General features: G+C 45.0%; 1 protein-coding gene across 3 annotated transcripts in view; it reads right to left on the bottom strand.

Annotated features, from left to right (window-relative positions):
- LOC144932749 (roundabout homolog 2-like) overlaps positions 1-11,741 on the bottom strand; it is a 200,766-nt gene extending 189,025 nt beyond the window's left edge. For 2 of the 3 annotated variants that reach the window (XM_078857153.1, XM_078857152.1), the window contains exon 1: positions 10,591-11,741. In XM_078857153.1, the coding sequence (XP_078713279.1) occupies positions 10,591-10,765 (175 nt within the window). In that variant the 5' untranslated portion in view covers positions 10,766-11,741. The remainder of the gene's footprint in view (positions 1-10,590) is intronic. The other variant, XM_078857154.1, reaches the window with a different exon arrangement.
- Positions 11,742-23,407: the final 11,666 nt, after the last annotated feature.

Genomic DNA, 23,407 nt, shown 5'->3' on the forward strand with positions numbered 1-23,407 from the left:
GGAGAGAGAGGGAGAGGTTAGCGAAATTAGCATGTCCATGAGTGGTACGGTGAGTGGAAAGGTGTAAAAGCACAGGTCTTTCGAGGCTGTGTTGTGAGAGCACACAACACGTACGTACGGCGGAGAATATGCAAGGCCCATCCACATTGAGGAGTAGGCCATCGGTGTTTCATTCTCTTGTATAGCACATGCGGGGTCATGAGTGAAAATGTAACTGGCTGACCTGTTTAGCATTTTTTTGTGGGCCCTCTATTCGTGGCCACTGCTTCTTCCCCCCTCCATCCCAGCTTAAATAGACGCTCCAAGCCTGGGGTGTGTCATTCAGACTCTGTCTTCTCGACAGACCTGTTCTTCACCTGAGGACGGCTGCTTGCGTTGTGGCCGAAACGTCGTGAGAATTATTTTATTATGTTTTATTTTTTATTATTTTATTATTTCCATTCTACGTGACTTTACCGAAAGCACCAAGAAGATGAATCCCTGCAGTCACGAAAGCTTTAAATCGAAACTGCTGAGTGCCTCATCACTTTACTTAATTAAACATCCCGGCCTGGCGGCTCAACGGCGGAGTGGACCGAATCGCACTCGGCACGTTGCAAGCATACATCCTGGTTTGGAGGTTGACTCCGCCCATCATCCCTACCTCCGTGGTCGATACAACGAGTACCACTTTGTGGGGAGGTGTACAGCGCGTGTCCTATGAATAGACTCCCCCTCCCCCCCCCCGCCATAGAAACGTGGAATTTCCACAGCTGGCTCAGGGCTGTGAAGAAGACATGCGTGCCGCCTAAATGCTGATTTGACAAGGACATCGCTGACCTTTTAGCTTGACCGCTTACTTTCAGAAATTATTTACTTTAAAGTTCATGCAGCCGTGTGCATACACTGTTTTACACCGACTTACACACATTATGATCGACTGCAATGGCTTTACATATACGACTATGAATTCACTGTTGGATACGGGGGCGGGGGTGGTGCTGCTCACACTGTGGGTCGTGAAGCTTGTTAAATGATTTGACCATACTTCGCCATGTTGGTCAGTGCAGGATAGTGAAACAAAGGCAGTATGCTTTAAATTATACGAGCCCCTTTACTAACTCTATAGGATTCAAAGGCCTTTTAAAACAATCTGGTGCAAGGTGATTTCTCAAGGCAGGCCAACAAAACAATCACATTTGGAAGTTTGGGCTTACGAAGATGGCTCTTAAACAGCATTAGCTTCCACCTCGGAATGCCCAAATGTGGTTAAACTAGCAGTAATGAGTCTGCAAGACGGACGCTCTCAGGCTAGAAAATCCATCCAGTTCCTTGCATGTGTCACCGGAGAAAGCAATTTTTTGTCTCCCCCCCCTATCCCCCTCCCCAAGAAGAATTTAACCGTTGTGTTCACCTTCCCTCCCCCAAGGCGTTCAACACACGAGGGCATAGCCATTACTCCAATTTCCTATTCATTTCAAACCATCTGCGCTGGCTGATTAAACGCAACAATTCTGTCCAAATATGGCCAACCGTCTCTCCCCACAATCCATGCATTACCCCCCCCCGCCTTGCAAGACTGTGGGCAGGCAGCCAATTTGCAATTAAATAATGCACAATAAACCAAAACAAATTACGTTCAAATAGTCTGACATTCCAATCAACATGGACAGCTGAAAAAAACCCCTCCAACAAAAGCACGAAGGTCGGCGGAATAAAAAGGGGTTAGCCACAATTCCAGACGTGTATTGTACGGCATTAGACTTATTACATTCAAGGCAATAATGTCTTTTGTGCACGACTTTACCCAGCAATGTCACAAACCACTGCCTTCAAATGGCATTAGAAACGCATTGCGCAGTCGCACGTGTAAGGAGGGCCCTTGCTCCATATTCTGCGCGGTTTATTAAACTTCCTTCATGCCGCCAATGCACTGCGCCGCATTGGCCAGGTCAATCTGCACGACTGTGTCCTGCGACGCTGTGGTGGCGTCCAATTAATGATTCTTAACCTCATCGTGTGGAAATCTTTTTAGCTCCATGGCGCCACCACGTGAACATTTGCGGTATATAAAATACCCCCCCCGCCCGCGCCCGCCTCCTCGCCGCGCTCCACCACACTCTCCCCTCGCCCTCCTCACTATTGTTGTGAGACATCGAAAACCAATCGGAGCCTTTGTTGTGAATTTAGGATTTTGTCGCTAGACCGAATTACTTCTTGGGTTTCAGCATTTCCTCAGAGTGACCCGTGACGAGGACATGATTGTGGATATTGTGGATGGTATTCGCTATCCTGTGCCAGTTTCCTACGCGTAAATGCGTGCTTGGTAAATCGTCTGGCGCAAGGTGCTATTGGAAGGTCCATTTAGCGACATCTAGTGACAATCGGAGGTTTGTACGGTGACTGTCCGCTTCGCAGAGTTGTAACACTGAGCCAGACCAATAGACCCCAGTCATGTAAAGCCATCATGGGCGTAATTAAAGTGGGGGTGGGGGCGGGATTAGTAATCTGGGAACAAACACCCACCATCCCACTCCACCTCAACAGGCCAGAATTATGACCCTGGGTCCCGCTAGTCAGCTGTTTAAAAAAAAGTGTGCAATGATTGATACACGTGCCCACGTGCAATACACACGCATGCACGCACACATTTTCTATAAACGCATAAAATAGCCTAGATTAATCTTTGTGTGACTAACCCCAACCCCCAATTGCACCCACCTGGATTCCAGGCCCCGTGGCCTTAATTCAGCCATAACCATAAACCCAGGCAGTTATGGGCCTATCCTATTTGTGATGGGGTCAGCCCAATTCAAATGGGGTCAAAATTCAGCCCATGGCCCCAACCTCGCAGGGAAGGGGTCAATCTGATTGAGATGTGGGCCTAACGCCAGGCTGGACACCTAAGAAGTCAAGACAAAGTGATTTTCTGCTCAAACGAGCATTAATGTGGCGTTCATCTCCCGTTTACAGTCTTGAGCCCATCGTGGAAATTCCACATTCATATGGCGGAGACTAGTCTCTCCATAGGACCCCAGAGGGATTAACTCGCAACCTTGCGATTGAAAGTTACTCGATCTACCGTTGAGCCACTAACAAATATGAAGTATGTTTGCGCATGTACGGGCAGATTCCTACAGCAGTCGTTGTGAGAGTTACCATTCACTTCCTGGTCCTATGCGACACTGAGGCGATAGCATTACACACAGCGCTGACATGCTGTGCTACGCTGTGCATTTCTGCCGCAGAAATATCACTCTGCCTGGCTTTTTAATCAAGGCAGCTTCGTAAGCACATATTAGGGCTGCAGTTAGAGTGACAGCTGCCTTTACCCTTCGAAATATCTCTAACCCACACATAATCCATCTAAATTGAGTACCCTTTCAGCTAATAAGCTGGTTTCTGAATGAGACAACCCCAGAACCACAGTATGTACAGTACTGTGCATCAAGAACAAATTGCGAGCGCAGTCTGTGCGAGTTCATTCACCAAACTTGGGAAACGTGAACTCCAGCTTTCAAGGGAAGCGAGCTGGGTTGTGGTTGGGAGCGGCAGGGCTGACCCAAACTAAAATAACATACTAAAACCCAACAGACATTTTTTTTCAGCAAGCATCCACCCCAGCAACTATAGAAAGTGCCCAGCATTTTCTAATTGTGGCCTGTACCCACTGAAAATGCATTAGCAACATCTGATGTTCAGCCTTTGCGGTTAAGAGCTGGCCTCGATAGATTTACGCAACCTTATTACCAAGGGAGGGGGGGTGACAATGCATATACGGTACTGTAGTCTTATTGACACCCAAACAACCCGGTGGTGGCGAGTGTTTTGATCAAAAAGGTCCCAAGTAGAGCCCCTGATCCTCTGGGTAATCTCTGGACAGGCGCTCGTAATTCCTCTGACAAACATGCCGTACAGCCTAATTAGGTTGTCAATTACACTGATTTAGGTGCTCCCGAAATCCAATAACGCCCCTTAGTCCTGGTGGAAGGCAGCCTCGAGATGCCGAGGATGAACAATCGAGATAAAGTCATTTCTAAATGACGTGCCACAGCAAAAAAATCATCTTTTCACCTAATGGCTCGTGGCTGGGAGTGTGGTAGCCGGGATAATGATCCGTTCACATGACGGGAGAAAGCAGGCCTGCTTTACGCACACGTGGTTATGGGCAGAGACATTGCTGCTAAGTGGTTTATCATTTCAGTGTAAACATGGGAAGGGGAGTCATACACACGAGGCGGAGATGACACGTTGTGGAAGCCAGACGGGCGGGATGAAAAGCTACCGCAATCATCAGACGCTGCACAAAACACAAACGGACAAAGTCGGAAATGCCACAAGAGCAAAATATATTCGACAGCGCCAGGACGGGAAAGTGCTTGGGGGGGGGAACGATTCTTAAAGAAAATCAAATTAATGCACCCGGACACACATCTAAGTGAATAAATAATGCACGCACATGTTTCGTGCACTCTATTGTCACGAGGGTGTTTTAATAATAATAATAACAACAAGAAAAAATAAAGTAAAAAAAGCGAGTACCGAGTACTTAATGCAGTTATTGCCGCATTTTAGCCAGCGTGAACCTCACGTTGGCGCTTTGCCGAAGGAGACATGCGTGGTGTTGTATTTTGCAAAACCCTGGAGATGGAAGATGAGGGTGAGCCACAAAATCTTGAAGAAGGCTGGACATTGCATTTTAAGATAAGCCGAGGTATGAACCAGCAGTGTCTTTTGCTTCTTCGCAGCGCTGATGTGCCTGTGTTCTAGCGGCAGTGTTCCTGCTACAATACACGGCAGCAGAATATTCTTGTTTCGTGTCTCGGCCTCTTTATCAGCGACAATATTCATTGATGATCATGTAGATGAGTTTACACGGTGGCCCGCAAGTCAGGACACACATGGTTATTTCATTTATTTCAACACTCACATTAAAACATTGCAATTGCTTTTTTAAAAAGTATTTTTCTTAAATCTATTTTAATTATTAGCATCTATTTCGCTTCTTCCTTTGCAGATATGTTTTTCATTGAAAGATGATTGACCAAACACGGAGGAGTTCACTTGAGTTTTAATGTATGCGAAGGGACGCAGCTGTATTTTTTTAAGTCCTACATTTAATTCAAAAGAAAATTCCTGCATACATTAATGTTAACTGAAGTCAATTTGAAAATTTGTTAAAACATATATTAAATAACCCAACGTTATTTCTTAAAATAAATATAACGACCCTGTGTCCGAACTTTTTGGCCAACCTGCATATTAGAACTGTTTATATTTTTGTAACGTTATGCAAATATATTGCACGTTTGCAAAAAAAAACGTTGTACGAGTGCATGCAGACCAAAGTATGCTTGACTATGGTAATGTAAACTAGATCTTTGAATACATATTTTAATCGCGTTTCATCAATGATAAAGGACTCTGCTTCATACGCCTATTAGAGACACCAACATTTGCATTCCACTTAATGCCAAGAATCAAACATGTGCCTTTTGTCGTGACAGTCTTGATTAGGGTCCGATTCAAAATACATTATTCAAGTGGGCAATGCAAAAGACGACAGAACTACATCTGCAGTTAAATATGAAAGTGTAATGGTATTGTAGGTATAAATATCACTTAATGTGCAGTTACACTCCGTAGTTTCCTTGTTATTTCCCCGGGACATCTGATTGAGCACGGCTGGCTATGTACAATGCAAAATAACTTCAACATACACACACACACATTGTTCACATTATTCAAAAGTTATACGTTGTTATAACAAAAACTAACTATGCACACTGTCTTTTGGAATATCTTTAAAAATTTAAATCGTATTCTGCGGAACTTACTGCATTCATTTTAACAAGTAGGCTTTCACAACCAATATTTTCCACTAGCCTTTTGCCCGTCCAAGGACGGGTGTATTGCAGTAAATCTGAAACTTGCAAGCGAAAAGCAGACCGCGACGTGATGATATTCATTGCATGCATTCGTGTGCAATTTGTAAGGTCGCGGTGACACAGACCTATTTCATTTTAAGGTTATAATCCATTGTTCATCATGACGTCCTTTTTAAATCCTTTATATTAAGTTCACTTGCTTGCTTGCTTGCGCGCTTACGACCGTGCAAATCTTTCGGTCGTTTTTTAACCCACTTCCCGTGATCCAATCGAGCTGACATTTTTCACACAGACTCGTTGTGCGTGACAATTTATTTTCGTGCAAAATTTTTTCCTAAATTTTACACTTTTTAGAAAAGTTTTTTTTTCATATTTAATTTAAAATACCAATGTGATAAAAATGAAACTCTTACTCAATAAAAACAGAAATGAATAATAAAATAAAACCGATGCCACGCATATAAAGGATTTATAGTCAAAAACTTTGTTTTTACGGGTTAATTTTTTGCTTCGATGTCTCAACAGCGTTGCGGAGATCACGTGACGTGAGGGTTCTGCCTTTGTAGTGAGAGTTGTAAGTTGACGCTGAGGAGGGGGGGGAGGAGGAACCCCCGCCCCCATGTGGAGTGACGTCACCCACTAATTATTATTAATGAAGGGGAGGTGTCCATTTGGAAGACGTCACCTCTTCATGATTATTAATGAGGGGGGCTGTTCGATGCGGAGTGACGTCACCTGCTCATGCTTATTAATGAGGGGGGGGGTGCTACATGGGGAGTGACGTCACCTGCTCATGAATATTAATGATGGGGCGCGGCATGTGGAGTGACGTCACGTGCGTTACACAGAAACACATTATTGGCTCATTATAGGAGTATTTTTTTTTACATTTAAGGTAGTGTTATTGATGAATGCGTTGAAATTAGCCGTTTGTGCTCACGTACCACTGCCAACGCAACATTGCCAATTCGGTTGTTTTAGCAGAAGCACTGCTATTTGAGTACTTTTATATTTGTGTTTGATAGCAGTGTGGACATATACTTGGTCGCACGACATGAAAACATCATCACGTGGAACGAGTGCAAATATGTTACCCCCTTAAGAATGGTAATCGAAAGCAGCTGTTGTATACAATCTGCTCCCAACAAATATGTTTTTGCCGTTAGTGGCCCCATGCAAACCTCACTAAAAGTGCACGTACCGGCACCAGCTATAGTGACATGTCACACATTTCAGTAGTAACCCTACAATTGCAACTTTATAACGGGGTTTCACTGTTATTTTACATCTTGCTTCGACCCTCTATAAAAATACCCGCTGTTACTTTGCAACATCTTCAGATGCTGGTCGTATTTAGCGACGATGAAATTGATGTCAGTAAGCCATGCTACACTACCATCGGCAGCAGAAGCATCCGCCGATCTTTTTTTTTTTGGCCCCACAAATCACAATACCACTTTACCCTTCGTCTCATCTTTTAACGCATCTATTTGGCTCAAGCTTCAGCTTCAATCGCTGACCCCCCCCCCCCTGCCCCCCCCCCCTGTTCTTTTGTTCTCTGTCCGTTACCTCCGTAACCTTTGGCTCTGGCTCCTTCGCAGCGTCTCTAAGACATCCCTCGCTCGGCCTCGTCGGCCCCCTCCGTCCCCTGCCTCCGTTTGGTCCCTGTGCATACTCGATGAAGTTTAGTTCCGACGCCCGCCGAGCAGCATTATGCATGGCTTCAGATCCAAATGCCAGGGAGTCGGCGGATTACCGGCTGCAAATGTCAGCTTGGACGGTGCCATGCGGTGGTGCGGGGGGGGGATAAGCCAGCCGGCTGCAGGATTATGTGCCTAATTAGCCGGCTGACTGTGAAGGGAGCAGTGCGGTGGATACTTTTTAGAAGGATTGCGAAGCGCACAATGGAACTCAGGGGCCCGCACGAGCGGCAACCCAGTGTTGGCATGGTAATTGGGCGGTGGTAGAGCTCTAATACGGTGGTAGTGCCACGAAGCCGGTGTCCTGAGTTTGAATCGAGGCAATGGCTGGCATCATGAATGAGAGATATCGCAACGGTTCCTGGCTGGACCTCCTTCACCTTCAGAAACCTGCCGCATTGACCAGCGTGGTGAAGTATGGTCTTCATCCAAGCAGCGGCTTGACAAGGGGGCTGACAAATGGTTGGGAAGGATCGACTGTGAGATTGTATTTCTCTCTTCTAAGTCTTCGATCACAATAATTGCACCGGAGCTTACATCGGCTTAATTCGTTTACGTTTTGCTTTCTAGAAGTGGGAATGCAGCAGTCAGGCGACACCAATAATTGCCCAAGCTCTGCCGTCCTCTTCTAACCTGCAATCAATACAAGTTGGGACCTCATTGTGTTCACAAAACTAAGGCGATCAGTTGGATTATCATATGACTGCGTCAACTTGAAAATGGTATAAAGCGCCCAAATCACTTTGGCATCAATATCACACCATTAATTGGTGCTCAGTAAGCCGCTGTAATTGAACCTTCAGGCTGCGTAAATAGTTTGACCAAACACGGGTCGAATCTTTTAACCGCAGCGTAACATTCACTGAAAAAAACATCTCCTGGCGATAGAAAGTCACATCAGCTGTAACGAGGCAAGCCCTTGCGATGTTTAGATTAACATTACCATTCACATGGGCACTTATTTAGACAGAGTTCTGTCGAAACCATTTTGGGGAGCTATTGATCTCTCCAGAGTCATACCGCGTAATGCTTTCCTCTGTTCAAACACGGCCGCCAATCACGAGCCCTATCTGCCCTTGAGTGCATTGGCCGTGGGGCCTTGTTTGACTCTGCGCGCCTGCCAGGGCCGCTGTCTCTCTCTCTCTGCCGAGCAGAATCCTCCGTAAAGAAGTCAAGCAGATGGCCACCCTCTCCCCGACTCCGCCCGTCGTGTGCTTTGTCAAATCGGACCCTCTGGGAGAGGTAAAAAATAAATGAATTACCCAACCCAAACAAGCTTTTCCGCACAGCCAAAATCTCGTATTCCTCACCACACATTTCCATGGCAACGTGGAAAACACTGCAGCGGAGCAGAGAAGGCAGGAACGGGAGGCAGTTGGGAGGTGCAGAGAGATAGGCGAAAGTAGGAATTCAAGAGGTACGACATTGGGGTATAACTGAGATGAGTCTATGTTAAGATTGAGCAAAATCCATTAGCGACGCTAGTAATTGATTTGGGTTTGCAAATCAGACCTCCTGCCCCAGCAATTCCTGTAACTCGGGACTTCTGAAGCCACTCGATTTACATGCAATGCTCCCTGAATGGGTGTTCGGGAATCATAAAGATGCTCAGGGCCTTTGCTGCTCAGCAGCAGCAGCGGCTGCATCAGCAGTCAGGGGCTGATAAGTCGAACAGCACGCGTATTATATGTTGTTTGCAATACCCATGCGACGCATAATTGGCATTCCATCCAGTAACCGCTGCATCATAGCACCGTGGCACTCTCCTGATTGCAATTACATTAAGAACAACAACGCTCGGAGTAAAGGTCCCATTATTGTACCTTGCACAAGCACGTTTTTGTTCCGTGATTTTTGTGGCTGATTTGAAGAGAAAAACCCCAGATGTTTTTCTTCTTCCCCCTCCTCCCCCAGCATAAAAAGAGTTTTAGCGCAAGTATTTCCAAAGACTGTAAAAATTGCACGTACAATTTTTTTTTACAAAACTTAATCCTATTATTTGCTCCGTGGCACTGTGATATGCATGACCTGCATAAAGTAATTTAACAAGCACTGCTTCATGTATTTCTGTGCAATTACACTTTCCTTCATTGCAGTGTTATGCAATGCCCAATGTTACTCAATTTTAACTCCGCTTAAAACTCATCGGTGTGTATTTGTGACTTGACGGATCACAGTTTTTTTTTCCTACTCCGGAAGCTTTGTGCAACGGTGTGAAAAAAAAGTCAAGTGCTACAAGTCATGTCGAGAAGAACATTGCGAAATTGCAAACCGCGTTACTGAATAAAGGTTCCACATCACAAAAAAACGAATAACAGCATGACAAAAGTGTAAAAGTGACAGAAGCAATTTGTAAATTAGTTATTTAATGCTCATCACAAGACCAGCATTTCACCATGGGATCCTTTTTCAAGTATCACATGCCAGAATTCATACACTGTTTTAAGTCCCTCTTAACTTACACTATAACTTCAACTTGAACACAACAAATATTGAATCAAGTAGCAACGTGGAATTTTGGCTGCCATCCGCAGACGTCGACACCGAATTTTAAGTAAAAACATTGAGAAGTTTACGGAATAATAATGCCATGTACTATATTTTATTCATTAAACATTATAATTCCCAAACATTGTTACGGTGTAGAGTAATGGTACTTGGGCTCAAGCACTTTGCTCTTAACCTGGTGACCTGAGTTTGATTCCCAGCCATAGCAAACATCAGTGGCGAGCGATTCCTGAAACCGATACTGGTCCAGCACTTCACCAACCCACACTGATTTGCATGGTGAAGTATGGTCATAGAACCCCCATGACCAACATCGACTGTTGATGTCGGCATTCAGAAGTGAACTAACAAAAGGGCTGTATATAATTACATTTTTAAATTGCAGTGGTTACAACCGTTGTGAAGGGCATCAACAGTCATCACAAAGTAAGACTGTATTAAGATGCCATTAAGTTAACAAGAATTGTATTAAAATCAACTGAAAAAAAAAGCTTCAAAGAAAGCCTGGAACGTACCTGCATCGCCGGTGAGATTTCCAAAAACATTGCTGGAATTTCCAAAGAGGTACAGGTCGGTGGAAGAGATGTTCAGAAGGCCCTCTTCCAGGGTTCCATTGGGAGGGTTGGTCGGGTAAATGTCCGTGAAGAGGTTGAGCTGCAATAGAGTTTTGAGCAGGTAGTGCAGCAGCATGGCTGTTTGGGTCAGCCAGATGGCCGGTGTGAGTCGTCGCTGCCCAGAGAAGACGAGAGGAGAGTCCCAGCCTGGTCAGCGTTTGGTCCCAACAAGAATCGCTGCTCAGCTCGGCTCATGCACGCGAGCGGCGTCACAGCAAAGAAGCGGCAGGACCAGCAAAGTCCAGAAGAGAGGCGAGCCAGAAAGGGCCCATGCAATGCACAATTCACCAGCCTCAGAGCTGCTTGGCTAAGAACTGTTGACTGATCTCTAGATTTCTCAGATGTCCTCAAAACGCACAAAGGGGACACTGAAATAGGCCTGACGTTGTCTGAATTTCTAAAACAAAAATTAATTCACACTTTGTTTTGTTGGCTTGTTTTTTCTTTCTTCCTCTGTTCAAGTCACTCGGGTGGTAGCAGGAGCACGTAGAGAAAGGGAGCCGGGCTTGCTCGGGTGATGGCAGGACGTGCTGGCATGCCGAAGACCTCCGGCGAAGAGGAGATTCCGGCAGGGCCGGGGTTCGGGGGAATGCAGGAGCACGCGCCTCACCGAGTGTGATGCACGGCGGCGTGCAGGCGTTTAGCACGCCCAGCACAGGACAGGGTAAAGTTATTTCGGTCCCCTCTGCATACGCACACGTCTACCCGGCTGATGGCATGGTCCTCTGGGACCGCCGGCAGGATAAACCAGGTGTCACATCCCAATAAATGTTTAATTACAAGCTTAATAACAATCCCTAGGGGAGCCCTTTCCATCCCGGGTCACACACACACATGGCAGGCCATGGCGGTGGGAGGGGTGGCGAGTTGCCGGGGAGGCATCGCTGTGCATAAAGAAACACGAAACAATAAAAAAAAATGCCACTTTGCAGTGGGGGGTGACTCTCTGTGCCTCCTCGAACGCAGCACGCAGACACACAGCAGCGGCGGCGGTGGCGGCACGAAGCTGGGTTATCATTTCACCAAGAATATTGCGCCGACGCCGGCCTTAGCACCTGGCTGGTGCAGGCAGAGCACACCGTGACGCTCGCCCTGCCCAGCATCTCACGCTGGGACAGTGACACACGGCAGAAAGTGCCACCTGCAATGATAATCTGCTCGGATACCACGGGGGGTTTCGGATGTGTATGAAACACAGGCTACGGGGTAGATTAAATCGTGAGCCTATCCAGATTTTAATACGTCGCTAGTCAACTCTGCAATGCTGATGCTGTGGCAAAAACAACCCACAGTTAATATACAGACAAGGCTTCTGCAGTGAAATACAGACCGCTGGCTCCCTTGCTCTCCATGCAGTTTTACTTGGATGCATCATATTGTGTGTGGATACTGCCGTGGGGCATATCGAACGCACGAATTCATTTGGGCACCTTCATAAATTCTTTAGAATTACAACCAAATCTGGAATGCATCGCACGGTTAACGCCAATGCCGATCTCACAATCACAAGCTCTCGGCACAACATCTCATTATCCGCTGCATTTTAAACACAGGTGGAATTTGGCACCAAAGAAACCTGCAGTTATTACTCCAAATTGGCACAGGCTTGTCAAGAGTAACATTTATGTGTTTTCATGAGGAATAAAAAACAACTTTTAACATTCTTCTATGTTTCCCCAACACCTGATCTCCCAACCCCACCCACCCACCCCCCCTCTCTTAAAATCACCTATGATTACCAAAATAACAGTACACGTTACACATATGACTCTTACACGATACATTATTTCACTTCGACCACATCAGCAGTGAACGCAAGTCGAGGCACCGCGCCTTCGTGTTCCTCGCCGACCCTCCGCACGCGCACGAGTTCGAGGTCACAAGGCGGACAAATGTGAGGAATTAAACCATCAGCGGGGTTTTTGACTGCCCGCGTTAACGAATCGTGTTTGCGGGGGGCGGACATTGTTGGTGGTGGTAGTGGGCGGGGAGGGGGTGGTGTGTGTGTGTGTGACCCCAGGTGTCCGGACACCGACGACGCCCACCCCCTCCACCGACGGGGGGTCGGAGGAGGCGAGCAGCTGGCGAGCGAGGGCCCGTTAGCAACCCGCCTAATGGGCCGAGCTGGGGCCGGAGTAGTCGGCGGGGCACGTTGAACAGGTAGGTGGCTCATCTGTGTTCCCCGGTGCCCGAAATTAAACCTCGCAGAGTCGGTCTCGCTCAAAGCTGCTCTTAATTGGTGGGGGATGTCTCCCAGGACGTCGGTGAAGTTTGGTGATGAGGTCTGCCAGCTGGGACGTGGTTGCGGTGGGATTTAAATTGAGCCAATTTGGACTATCAAAGTTTTTATTAAGTCAACGGTCATCAGTCCTGAGCAGATGACTGGAGACTAATCTTGACACGCGCCCTTCGGCGCACCCTCCTGGTGCCCCAGGGATGGAACAGACAAAGAATCGGCGTCGACGTGAGGGAAAATGATACTCGGCCACATTCGAAAGCAGCTGCGACAATAGTGATGTGCAATGTTTAATAATGGCCAAGTCTTTTCAACGTAAATCATTAGCAAAGAAACAGTGGCGGCACAATTGCTTTAGTGTTATGCGTTAACCCAGATTGTGTTTTTTCTTCATGTATATAAAAAGGCACAAAATTGTTGAATATTTCACAATGAACGGAAAACTTTTACGACCAATTGCTTTACATATTTACGCGCTTTTCAATTCGACAAAGAACATCGTCGTGATTTTTTTTTTTTAAATAAGCATTTTACGTTGTGTGCGCAATGTCAAACGTCGCAATAGCCAAGCAAAACGTCGTCCCGTTTTCTAACTTCTTCTCCGAATTTACGGTGACAGAAAGTTTAGTGGCCGTTCGGAGCGAATAACGAGCATCTCGCTGCACAGAAGCGCTCCCCAGCCGCCCCGGGGCGGCCAACACTGAGAAACCTCCTCACACCTAATTGACGTCTGCACTGCCACGGGCAGGCCGGACCCGGGTCCCCGCATCGCCCACCAAACCCAGAGTCTCATTTCGACGAACGCAGCTGCACACGCGACCAAAGCAATGAGGAGCGCTGGGCACACGAGACGGATGCACCTGTGCTTTGACAATGGCCACAGGGACTGAACAGGCCTGGGGCCTTGGGAGGGTTCGCTCCACTGCCACGCGTTCGTCAAGTCAAACAGAGAGACAGAGAGAGAGAGAGAGACGCTTACGTTCAGCAAAGATGTGTAACAGACACATTTCGTGCGACGTGTTAAATCGCTTTTGAAGCTCGCTTCACGATAAAGGTGCATTTCGACCGCGGTCTGTGCAAGTGACGAGTCAAAGCCAGCGTGTAATTTTTCTTACATTTAAATTACAATATTTAAGTAACTGTTTCATAATGCTTGATTAAGAATTCATTACTTTATTTCCCCGCGGACCCTATTAATGTGGTACATAATGAATATATTACAGATTTATAGTGAATAAGATTAATGCAAGTGTTATATATTCGTTTGTTACGTTGCACGACAAATCACAACAGTAATTAACGAGTGACTGATGGTTATCCATGGGCTTTTGTTCCATTTTTTTGCCATCAATTTTTTTTTTTACAGAAATAGACCATTCAGAATTACTTCCGATTTCTGAATTACCAGTTTATTTTTCCCTCGTCTCTCTTTGCAGGAATACAGCAATACATGACGTAAAAAAATGGTGCAAAATGACACTGCTGTAACTGTGCCTGCTACCCTTTATTGCATTTTCTTTTGAAAGCCATTCTCAATCCACCAGCAGAAGAAAGCACCCGTGTACTTCGTCGGTCATAGGGAGTTTTCGACCATACTTCACCACACTGCTCAGTGTGGGTTAGTGAAGGAGAGGAGGGGGGGGGGGTGCAGGGCATCATTGCTTCTGATACTACTTGCCACCACGGCCAGGAATCGAACTCGGGTTGTCAGGGTTTACAGCGTAGTGTGCTCACCAATCCGCCACTGTTTCACCCGATACTCTTGTTTTCATGTTAAATTCAGCCAACGCGATGAATCATTCATCACTTCAATACATTGTTGATCGTTATTATTCTCATGACACATCGATTTCAAAGGTTGCTTTTGCACTGGCAAAATTGACTCAAAACACTCTTCAACAACACTGCCATGAAAAGGAAATCAAATATATAACTGACGACGTTTTGAGCAATGCATGTGAAAATATACAGGGGAAATGTAAATCACTTAACAGGCATGACTTTTTGGCCAAGTTTGGTTATGGAGACCTTGGGTGGCTAACAGTTGCGGTGTGGGCATGTCTTAGGTGAGATGCTTGCAAGATCTCAGTGCAGGACAAGGTAACGGACAAACATTTCCAATTATGTGGGCAATTTCCATAAAAAAAAAAATCATAATTACATTCTCACGAGGTTTCCTTTTAGAGAAAGGTGAAATGTCAACGTATCCAAATCAGAACTGCACTGTTTATTAAAAAAAATAGCTTTAAAGAAGGGAAATAATAAAATAATAAAAATAAAACATAATAAAATTATTCTCACGACGTGGCCGAAACGTCGTGAGAATTATTTAATTATGTTTTATTTTACAGTACGAAACGTCGTGAGAATTATTTTATTATGTTTTATTTTTTATTATTTTATTATTTCCCTTCTACGTGACTTTACCGAAAGAACCAAGAAAATGAATCCCTGCAGTCACGAAAGCTTTAAATTGAAATTTAGCTTTAAAGAACTTTCACCGTTGAGTGTGTGGTTCACGCATTCTTTCTCGAGCAGCATCCTGACTCGAACTCTGCGATTGGGTGGTGTCCAGCAAAATAGGACGTATTCAAACTTAAATACATCTCAACTTAAATGCATTGCACGGTATATATATATTCTTAGCTTGTTCACACGTCCGATATATTTTGGGGAAGGATGTATACGTTTTTCTTTTTTGTTATATTTTTTTGCAGGTGGCCAGAGCATTGAGCTTATGATCCCGAGGGCATGAGTTCAACTATAATAGAGGTTTTTTGGGTTAGATCCGGTAAATATATACGTGTCGTTAAAACCTGCCACCACCCGACACAGCCACCTATTAAGGGTTGTCACGTAAACAGAACTTGACCAATTCGTCACTAGTACAGCACTAGTGTGTAGTGTATAGTGTAGTGTATAGTGTAGTGTATAGTGTAGTATACTAGTACAGCACTAGTGTTTAGTGTATAGTGTAGTGTATAGTGTAGTGTATAGTGTAGTGTACTAGTACAGCACACCGGTGAGTAGTGTATAGTGTAGTGTACTAGTGTAGTGTATAGTGTAGTGTATAGTGTAGTATACTAGTACAGCACACTGGTGTGTAGTGTATAGTATAGTGTACTAGTGTAGTGTATAGTGTAGTGTATAGTGTAGTGTATAGTGTAGTATACTAGTACAGCACACTGGTGTCTAGTGTATAGTATAGTGTATAGTGTAGTGTACTAGTGTAGTGTATAGTGTAGTGTATAGTGTAGTGTATAGTGTAGTGTACTAGTGTGTAGTGTATAGTGTAGTGTATAGTGTAGTATACTAGTACAGCACACTGGTGTGTAGTGTATAGTATAGTGTATAGTGTAGTGTACTAGTGTAGTGTATATTGTAGTGTATAGTGTAGTGTATAGTGTAGTATACTAGTACAGCACACTAGTGTGTAGTGTATAGTGTAGTGTATAGTGTAGTATACTAGTACAGCACACTGGTGTGTAGTGTATAGTGTAGTGTATAGTGTAGTATACTAGTACAGGACACTGATGTGTTGGAGAGCCAAGCCACAACATTTACAATTTGAGTACAACCTGAGTACAGATTGTAAATGTTGTGGCTTGGCTCTCCAACACACCGGTGTGCTGTACTAGTGACGATTTGGCCACGTTCTGATTACGTGACAACCCTTACTAGTTGGTTGTGTCGGGTGTTAGCGACACATTTATATATTTACGCGATCTAACCCAAAAAACCTCTATTTTGGATGACATTGTTCGCGAAAGCCTGCGTGTTAAAATGAGTGCAACTGCTGGTCACAGCCACACACGATTGGAGAGTGATATCAGAACTGGTCCTGGGCCTCTCTTCCCCTTCACCAACCTACATTGACCAGCATGGTGAAGTATGGTTAAACGACCCCATGACCAAGATGGCACAGGGAAGGCATTCATCAGCAGTGGATTGACAATTGGCTGAAAAAAAGTTTTTTTTCTCCAAACAGTATGTTGTTGAATTTTAAAACCTTACAGTGTAACAGACTTTCAAACAAAGCAAAATAGTGACAAGACACACTTTCTACTTGCATGGTACATCCATAAGTTAATACCTCAGTGGGCCTTGCCTAGTAGGATGGGGATCGTATAGTTGTAGTTGTATGTGTTTGGGTTATTTGTGTACCTTTCTTGTACTTTGCACATTATCATGATTTTGTACTGTTTGTTGTAACGTGCTTACCCGCCCCTGCTGGACATCTGTGATAAAAAGAGCTTCATAGCTCATCGGATTCCTCCAGTATAATTGCATATTCTGATTCTGATAGCGGGTATAGTTTTAGAAACTTACCCTCCTAATTGAGTTACAGAATTACAGCATATGAGCACCCAACTAATGCTTGTTTTAGAAACGCAGCAAGAACTAAGGGCCGTTCATATATTTAAAAAAAAACGTCTTATTCAGACACCAATCTATCGCTTGATTTATGGGGAACTCTAAACGGAACGCAGCGAATTTCAACTTTTTCATATTAGGAATATTTTCACACTCGGTTTCGCTTTTACAAAGAAAGTGATTCGCAGTTATTCACATATTGGCAGCTGAACCCTTTGCGAGTCCCGTCACTGTTCTCCGTCACTGCGTCTGGCCACTCATCCATCCCCACCATGTACCATCCATCATCCGCATGCCCGGCGACCTTTTCCCAAGCATAGCCACTGGCGACCGTGCCTTTGAATCGTTCTCACGTTCTGCCCACAAAAGCGGCATTGATTCTTTTATCGGCTTTTTTTCAGCTCTCCTCTCCCCTTCAAGTGCTTAAGAGGGCTTGACTGGGAATAAGGGAGCTTTGGGCTCAATTGATAAAAAGCTGTTCAACTTCCAAATTCTGCTGCTATTCACGGCCATCTAAGTCATCTGACGTCGTTCGGTTGATTGAAGGGACAAGGTAACGTCGGTTACAAGCGGGGACAAGTGTGCGAGCAAGATAATTCAGTTGGGCTTCACGAGAGCCTTGGAGATGCAATTAAAAAAAAGAGTAACAATTTCCACGGTAGTGTCACGTGTCCAACCAAAGAAAATTATTTCCTCAGTGTCCTCATGTGTTGTCTATGGCAGTGAATCCTTCAAAAATAAGCACGCTTCGAGAATGCCTGGCCAAAGTGGGCATGTGGGCATTAAGCCCACATCCATGGCAGTGACATTTTCATGAACCACCATGACGGAATCCAGGGCAGCCGCAGATGTAGACATTCGCTACGGGGTTTTGAACGTAACCAGCATCCACGACCACGTTCACGTCTGCGAGGGCCACCGCAGGAAGGTTTCCTGTTACCGAGGCGAAGCAGAGCGTCTCGCACATACCCCGGAATCGCAGCTGGCAACGACACCTGAGCCATCCTAGTGACGTTCTTTCGGTGTGTGCAAGCAAAGATATGGATGGGCTCGTCTACAACAACGTGGGCAATGTGGCTTCTGGGGATTGAAGATCGCTCAATAGAGTAAGCTTTAAAAAAAGTGATGAATTGCGGTGGCTGGGTGACCTCACACTGCTGACCTTTGGGTTCAAGTCCAGGTTTCAGCCACCCACTGGTTAAAATCTGTTCTCAAATGTGAGTTTATGGTCTCAGCCTGGCCACCAATAACTGCGCAAAAAAAAAGTTAGCATATTAAATGTACATTCAATTTGGGAAAATTTCAGCTGTGATAACTAAAAATATCAGTTTTATTGTCATACGGAAATCTCTCAGAAGAACGTATGGGAAAACACAAACACTGATTTATAAACGCTAAAAGGTGACACTTGACCAGATTTTTTTTTTATAAACTTCCTGTCAACAATCTCTGCGATAGCCATACTTTATGGTACATGGGGTGCATTGGTTTCTCAATTGAATCTTTGTCTCATAATAGCGTGATGCCATATTGCACAGTTGAAAAACCCGTGGGGGGGTGGGGGCGGTGGAAGGTGATGAACTTTTCTTTCGATCAGAATGAAAAACATGTTCATATATTTGTTGTCAATCACCAGGAGAGAAGAACCCAATGCCATCGTCGTGCAGTAAATCGTCCATCAGGGCTTAACTTATCACTCGTTATATTGTGGGACGCTGCTTGTACTGGCCTGGGGTAAGTGTCATCAGCGCCTAGGTGCTACCACCACACTACAAGCTACCGATTATCCACAATAACCTGTTATTGTCGGCGAGATGACGGGAAGCTTGCAAAAATGTATTTATGTAACGACTTTCCGGACTGTTCCGGCTGAAATCAAACACCGGGCACGACACCCTCTGCACTCTGTTGACGAGCTGCAGGAGTAGATTCTGGTGCTCTGCAACCCATCGGCCGGCTTGCGCAGCGCGCCGCGTTAATCTCTCTGAACAAGATCTTGAGCATGATCCCGTGACCTTCAAAATGCATTACGCTGCCCTCATTGCGAGCGTGCTCTTTGGGCCGTCCGTGCAGGTAACAAGTGCATGCCGTTCGTAAGAAAGGAAATATGACTTCAAAAATGTGTCCGTTCGTGACAAACTTTGTTGGACGTGCGCACGCGTGTTTTGTGTTTGCCTGTGATTGCATGTCATCCGTCGTGCTGGCCACAGGATACATTGAACGGCCCGAGTACGAACTGCTTATAACAGCTGATGTCAGAGGCAATTACTCATGCTGGCTGCTCAAAGGGAAAAGAGTCAAGTGTAATGCGGTATGCAAGCATAGACAAATACGATTATGATTTTAGTCTTGCTCCCCCCACCCTCCCCACCACTAAAATAAATACAAAGCCGCTGGATGGCATTTGGTCATACGTTTTCAATTCGTGTTTGCAATTCCCAACGTTGTGATTCTACAGCAGGGAGATATTATAAAACGTACTCTTTTATGGTGCTCGCACAGTGGAAACAACAAAGTGGAGGCTCCTTATTACGGCGGCATTACACAGCTTCGCTTTTAGAGAGCGCCCGATCTTTGCCTCTCGATTGTTCCTGCGAGGATTTATATATTTTCGGTCTCTGCTGGTTCCGGCCGAGAAAAAAAACGGAGCGTGGAGAGAATTTTTTTTTGTTCACCGCGAGACCACTCTTGGCGCTTGCTCTGGTCATTACACTAATGGCCGCAATGGTCAGTAAAAAAAATAACAACCTTGTACTGGGGGTGGGGGAGAGGGGGCAATTCCGTCATTGGCGCATGAATCTGCATGAGTTCGACGCGGGATGTTGCGTGTTTTTTGGCACGGTTACCACAGTTTGTGTACAATCGACGTGAAACACAAAAGCTCTCATTGATTTTCGCGTCGAAATGTGCCGCTCTGGCCCACACTGATTGTCAGAGTAATGATGAAACAAAGAAATACAAACACCCTCCGCCCGCCCCCCCCCCGCCACCACCAAAAAAAGTAAAAACGGTTGCAGCAACATGAAAATGAGAAATTTTAATGGGATGCTTAACATGCAGGAGTGGGCTGCCCTAATGATATGTGAAATGATCTTTATTCCTCGGGAATTTGCAGGCATGTAATTTTTGTGTCTCCGATAATAGCCGCGAGGGTCTAATTGTGCATTTAAATGTAATTTTGCAGCTTTCTTCTTTTTTCTGTCTCCCAAAGTCGTGTGAAAGCATCCAGATGTTTTGTGTAACACAAGCACGTCGATTGTAAGAGATCCAACTGTTGATGACAAAGCTGTGTAAAGGAAAACTAAATGTCTTGATGGGTGAGGCGGGGTGGGGGAAACTCCAAAACAAGCTACAAAATAGGCAGGAGGTAGCAAGTGCTTTGGACACATTGCACAGCATAGCAGAAAAGGTTATTCGGCCTCGTATTTGCACAGAGTTGTGCCGTCATTCTCATTTTTTTTGCCAAACGCAGCCTCATTAAAAAATGTCATCTGCTAGTGCCGCATACTGAACAGTCGCACTTTGCAAGATTACAGCACAAAAGGGTTCCTCCATAACCACAACATTTATAATGCGAAGGCAATGACTTGCCTCCAATCAAAACAATCCCTTCATGCCACGTTATTTGTTTTAGTAAATGTTATTATAATTTAAAAAATTAAGTGGCTCTATAGATAATTGGCCAGCATGCCCATCAATTGGTCAGTTTTCGCGAAGTCCATTGTTTAGTTTCGCCAGTAATGTTAGCTTGACTACTGGACAGCATAGATATGGTGACGAGATGTTAACTATCTCTCCCAGTATACAGGATGTTGTGGGTTCCATTCCGACCCTGACGCCTGTGTGTTTGGAGTTTGTGTGTCTTTCTCCCCATGACCGTGCAGATTTTTCTCTGGGTTCTTCGGTGTTTGCCTCCATATTTATAATCAACATCACGCGTTTAAAGTATTGGGCTGCTATACATTTCCACGTGATAAGCCACTTCGTTGAGCTATCATTTGTGGCGAGGTCGCTTCTTAAAAACACCTTTGTAGCTCAGTGGGCCTTACCTGCGAAAATAAAAAAAATGTTTTATAATTGCAAGGAACGCTGTAGATGCGTTGGGCACGGTGATGCAAAGGGCTCTGATACATATCGAATTAACCTGCCCTGTCAAAACTGAAACGGCTCATATGACGCTTTTAGTAAATGTTGTGATACAAAAGTGTGAGGTTCTATGTCACGCGCTGTCACTCCGTTCCCGTCGAAATTACCAAGTGCCGATTCATCTCACGTCAAAATTTAGCGTTCGTTAATGATAATGGCGAAACAGTATTTGCTGTAAAAGCTTTGAAAAGACTCAACAAAACTTGCATCTTCTTGGTTCTTTCGGTAAAGTCATTCAGACTCTGTCTCCTCGACAGACCTGTTCTCCACCTGAGGACGGCTGCTTGCGTTGTGGCCGAAACGTCGTGAGAATTATTTTATTATGTTTTATTTTTATTATTTTATTATTTCCATTCTACGTGACTTTACCGAAAGAACCAAGAAGATGAATCACTGCAGTCACGAAAGCTTTAAATCGAAAACTTGCATCGTGTATTGCTGCACCTATTTATTGATTTGGTCGGTTTATAATAAAAAACATATATTTTTGTGCGACCATATGGTGCGGAACTGCTATCCACAACAAAGCCCCTCCCCTCTCTACTACCAACCCCCACCTCTCTTCATCGTAATGACCACGCACAGGGGCAAGTGTGGGTAAGGGTGCAAGGGCAGCGAGCGTTCGTTATCTTCGCCTAGAGCACGAGGAGTAGGGGGCGGCGAACCGCAACGGAGTCAAACGCCGCCCCCACTTACTAACGACAATGATGGATGCACTTGCGAAAAATGCAAAAGAGCGTCGGACGATGGAAGTGGCCGTAGCCACGTGCTCCCGGGGGAGTTCCCCTGCATCGGCCGTCGGGGCGCGGGGCGAGCGGGCAAGACTGTACTCGGGAGTTGTCCCGGAGGTGCGCCGATATATGTACAAATAAATAATTATGCACGTTAATAATAATAATAACACTGGTCAACACACTTTTTCTGGCATAAGGTGTTCCAACGGTTTTAATGTAATTTTGGGGTGCTGATTCCAAATCTGGCATCAGTTTTTGTCTATCACATCAGGTTTTTGAGATATCAAATATTGCATTTTCAATCAAAACTGCAGAAGAAAATATTAAATAAATGTGGATATCTACATAAAGTGATATTATAAACACTATCCTAAAAATACAGCACGTTGCTGGAAGGGATGAAGACCGGTGGTCAAGACTAGCGGCAGAGTGGCAGCCAAAGGAGAGAACACGGAGGAGGACACATCTACTGCGGAGATGGGGTGATGGGATCAGCTGGCGTGTGGAAGCCAGATGGATCGTTGCATCACGATGTCGTGAGAGATGATGACTACTCAGGGAGGCCTTCATCCAGTAGTAGTATGACAAAGATCTGCAAATTTATGACAATTATTATGAGAAATAAAGGAATAACATAAGCCACAATAAATTTTAAAAACCGCTTGGCTTAATTTAACTTGAAATTAAAGTAATTCGGTCACGGTAGCTAAAACTCTCGATGACACCATCACATCCTTCTTGCTGTCATCTTTTTTCAAAACCATTAATTCAGCAGTTCTTGCCAACACAAATATCATTCCACTGAGCTGCATAGTTACGAGCCAATGCTCAATGAACTTGGGGCCCAATGAAGGGGGTTTTTAATTCACTGAGCAGTCACAGTGAGTGTGCCAAGATGTGTCTCAGCCGTAGAGAACGAATTGTGATCGTGACAAACTCACAGATTTGTTGAGTTCACAAAATAAATACAGTTCTTGGCAATGCACGCTGTGCCACATTTTCAAAGTCCTTCCCCTTGGAAAAAAAAATCCTGTTGAAAATAATAACGCGTTTTTCAAGCTGAGAAAAATGGCGTGGTGCTTGCGGAGCAACCTTGGAATTTCTGCGGTGAAATCAGCAGCTCATCACAAATGCGCACCCACTACACAAGCAATGCATTCTGGGTGCTTGACGAAACCTGAACAACAACAACAACAATGATAACAAACCTTTTTGTCAGTTTGCATTG

The sequence above is a fragment of the Lampetra fluviatilis genome, chromosome 5, assembly GCF_964198595.1.
Source record: "Lampetra fluviatilis chromosome 5, kcLamFluv1.1, whole genome shotgun sequence".
NCBI lineage: Eukaryota > Metazoa > Chordata > Hyperoartia > Petromyzontiformes > Petromyzontidae > Lampetra > Lampetra fluviatilis.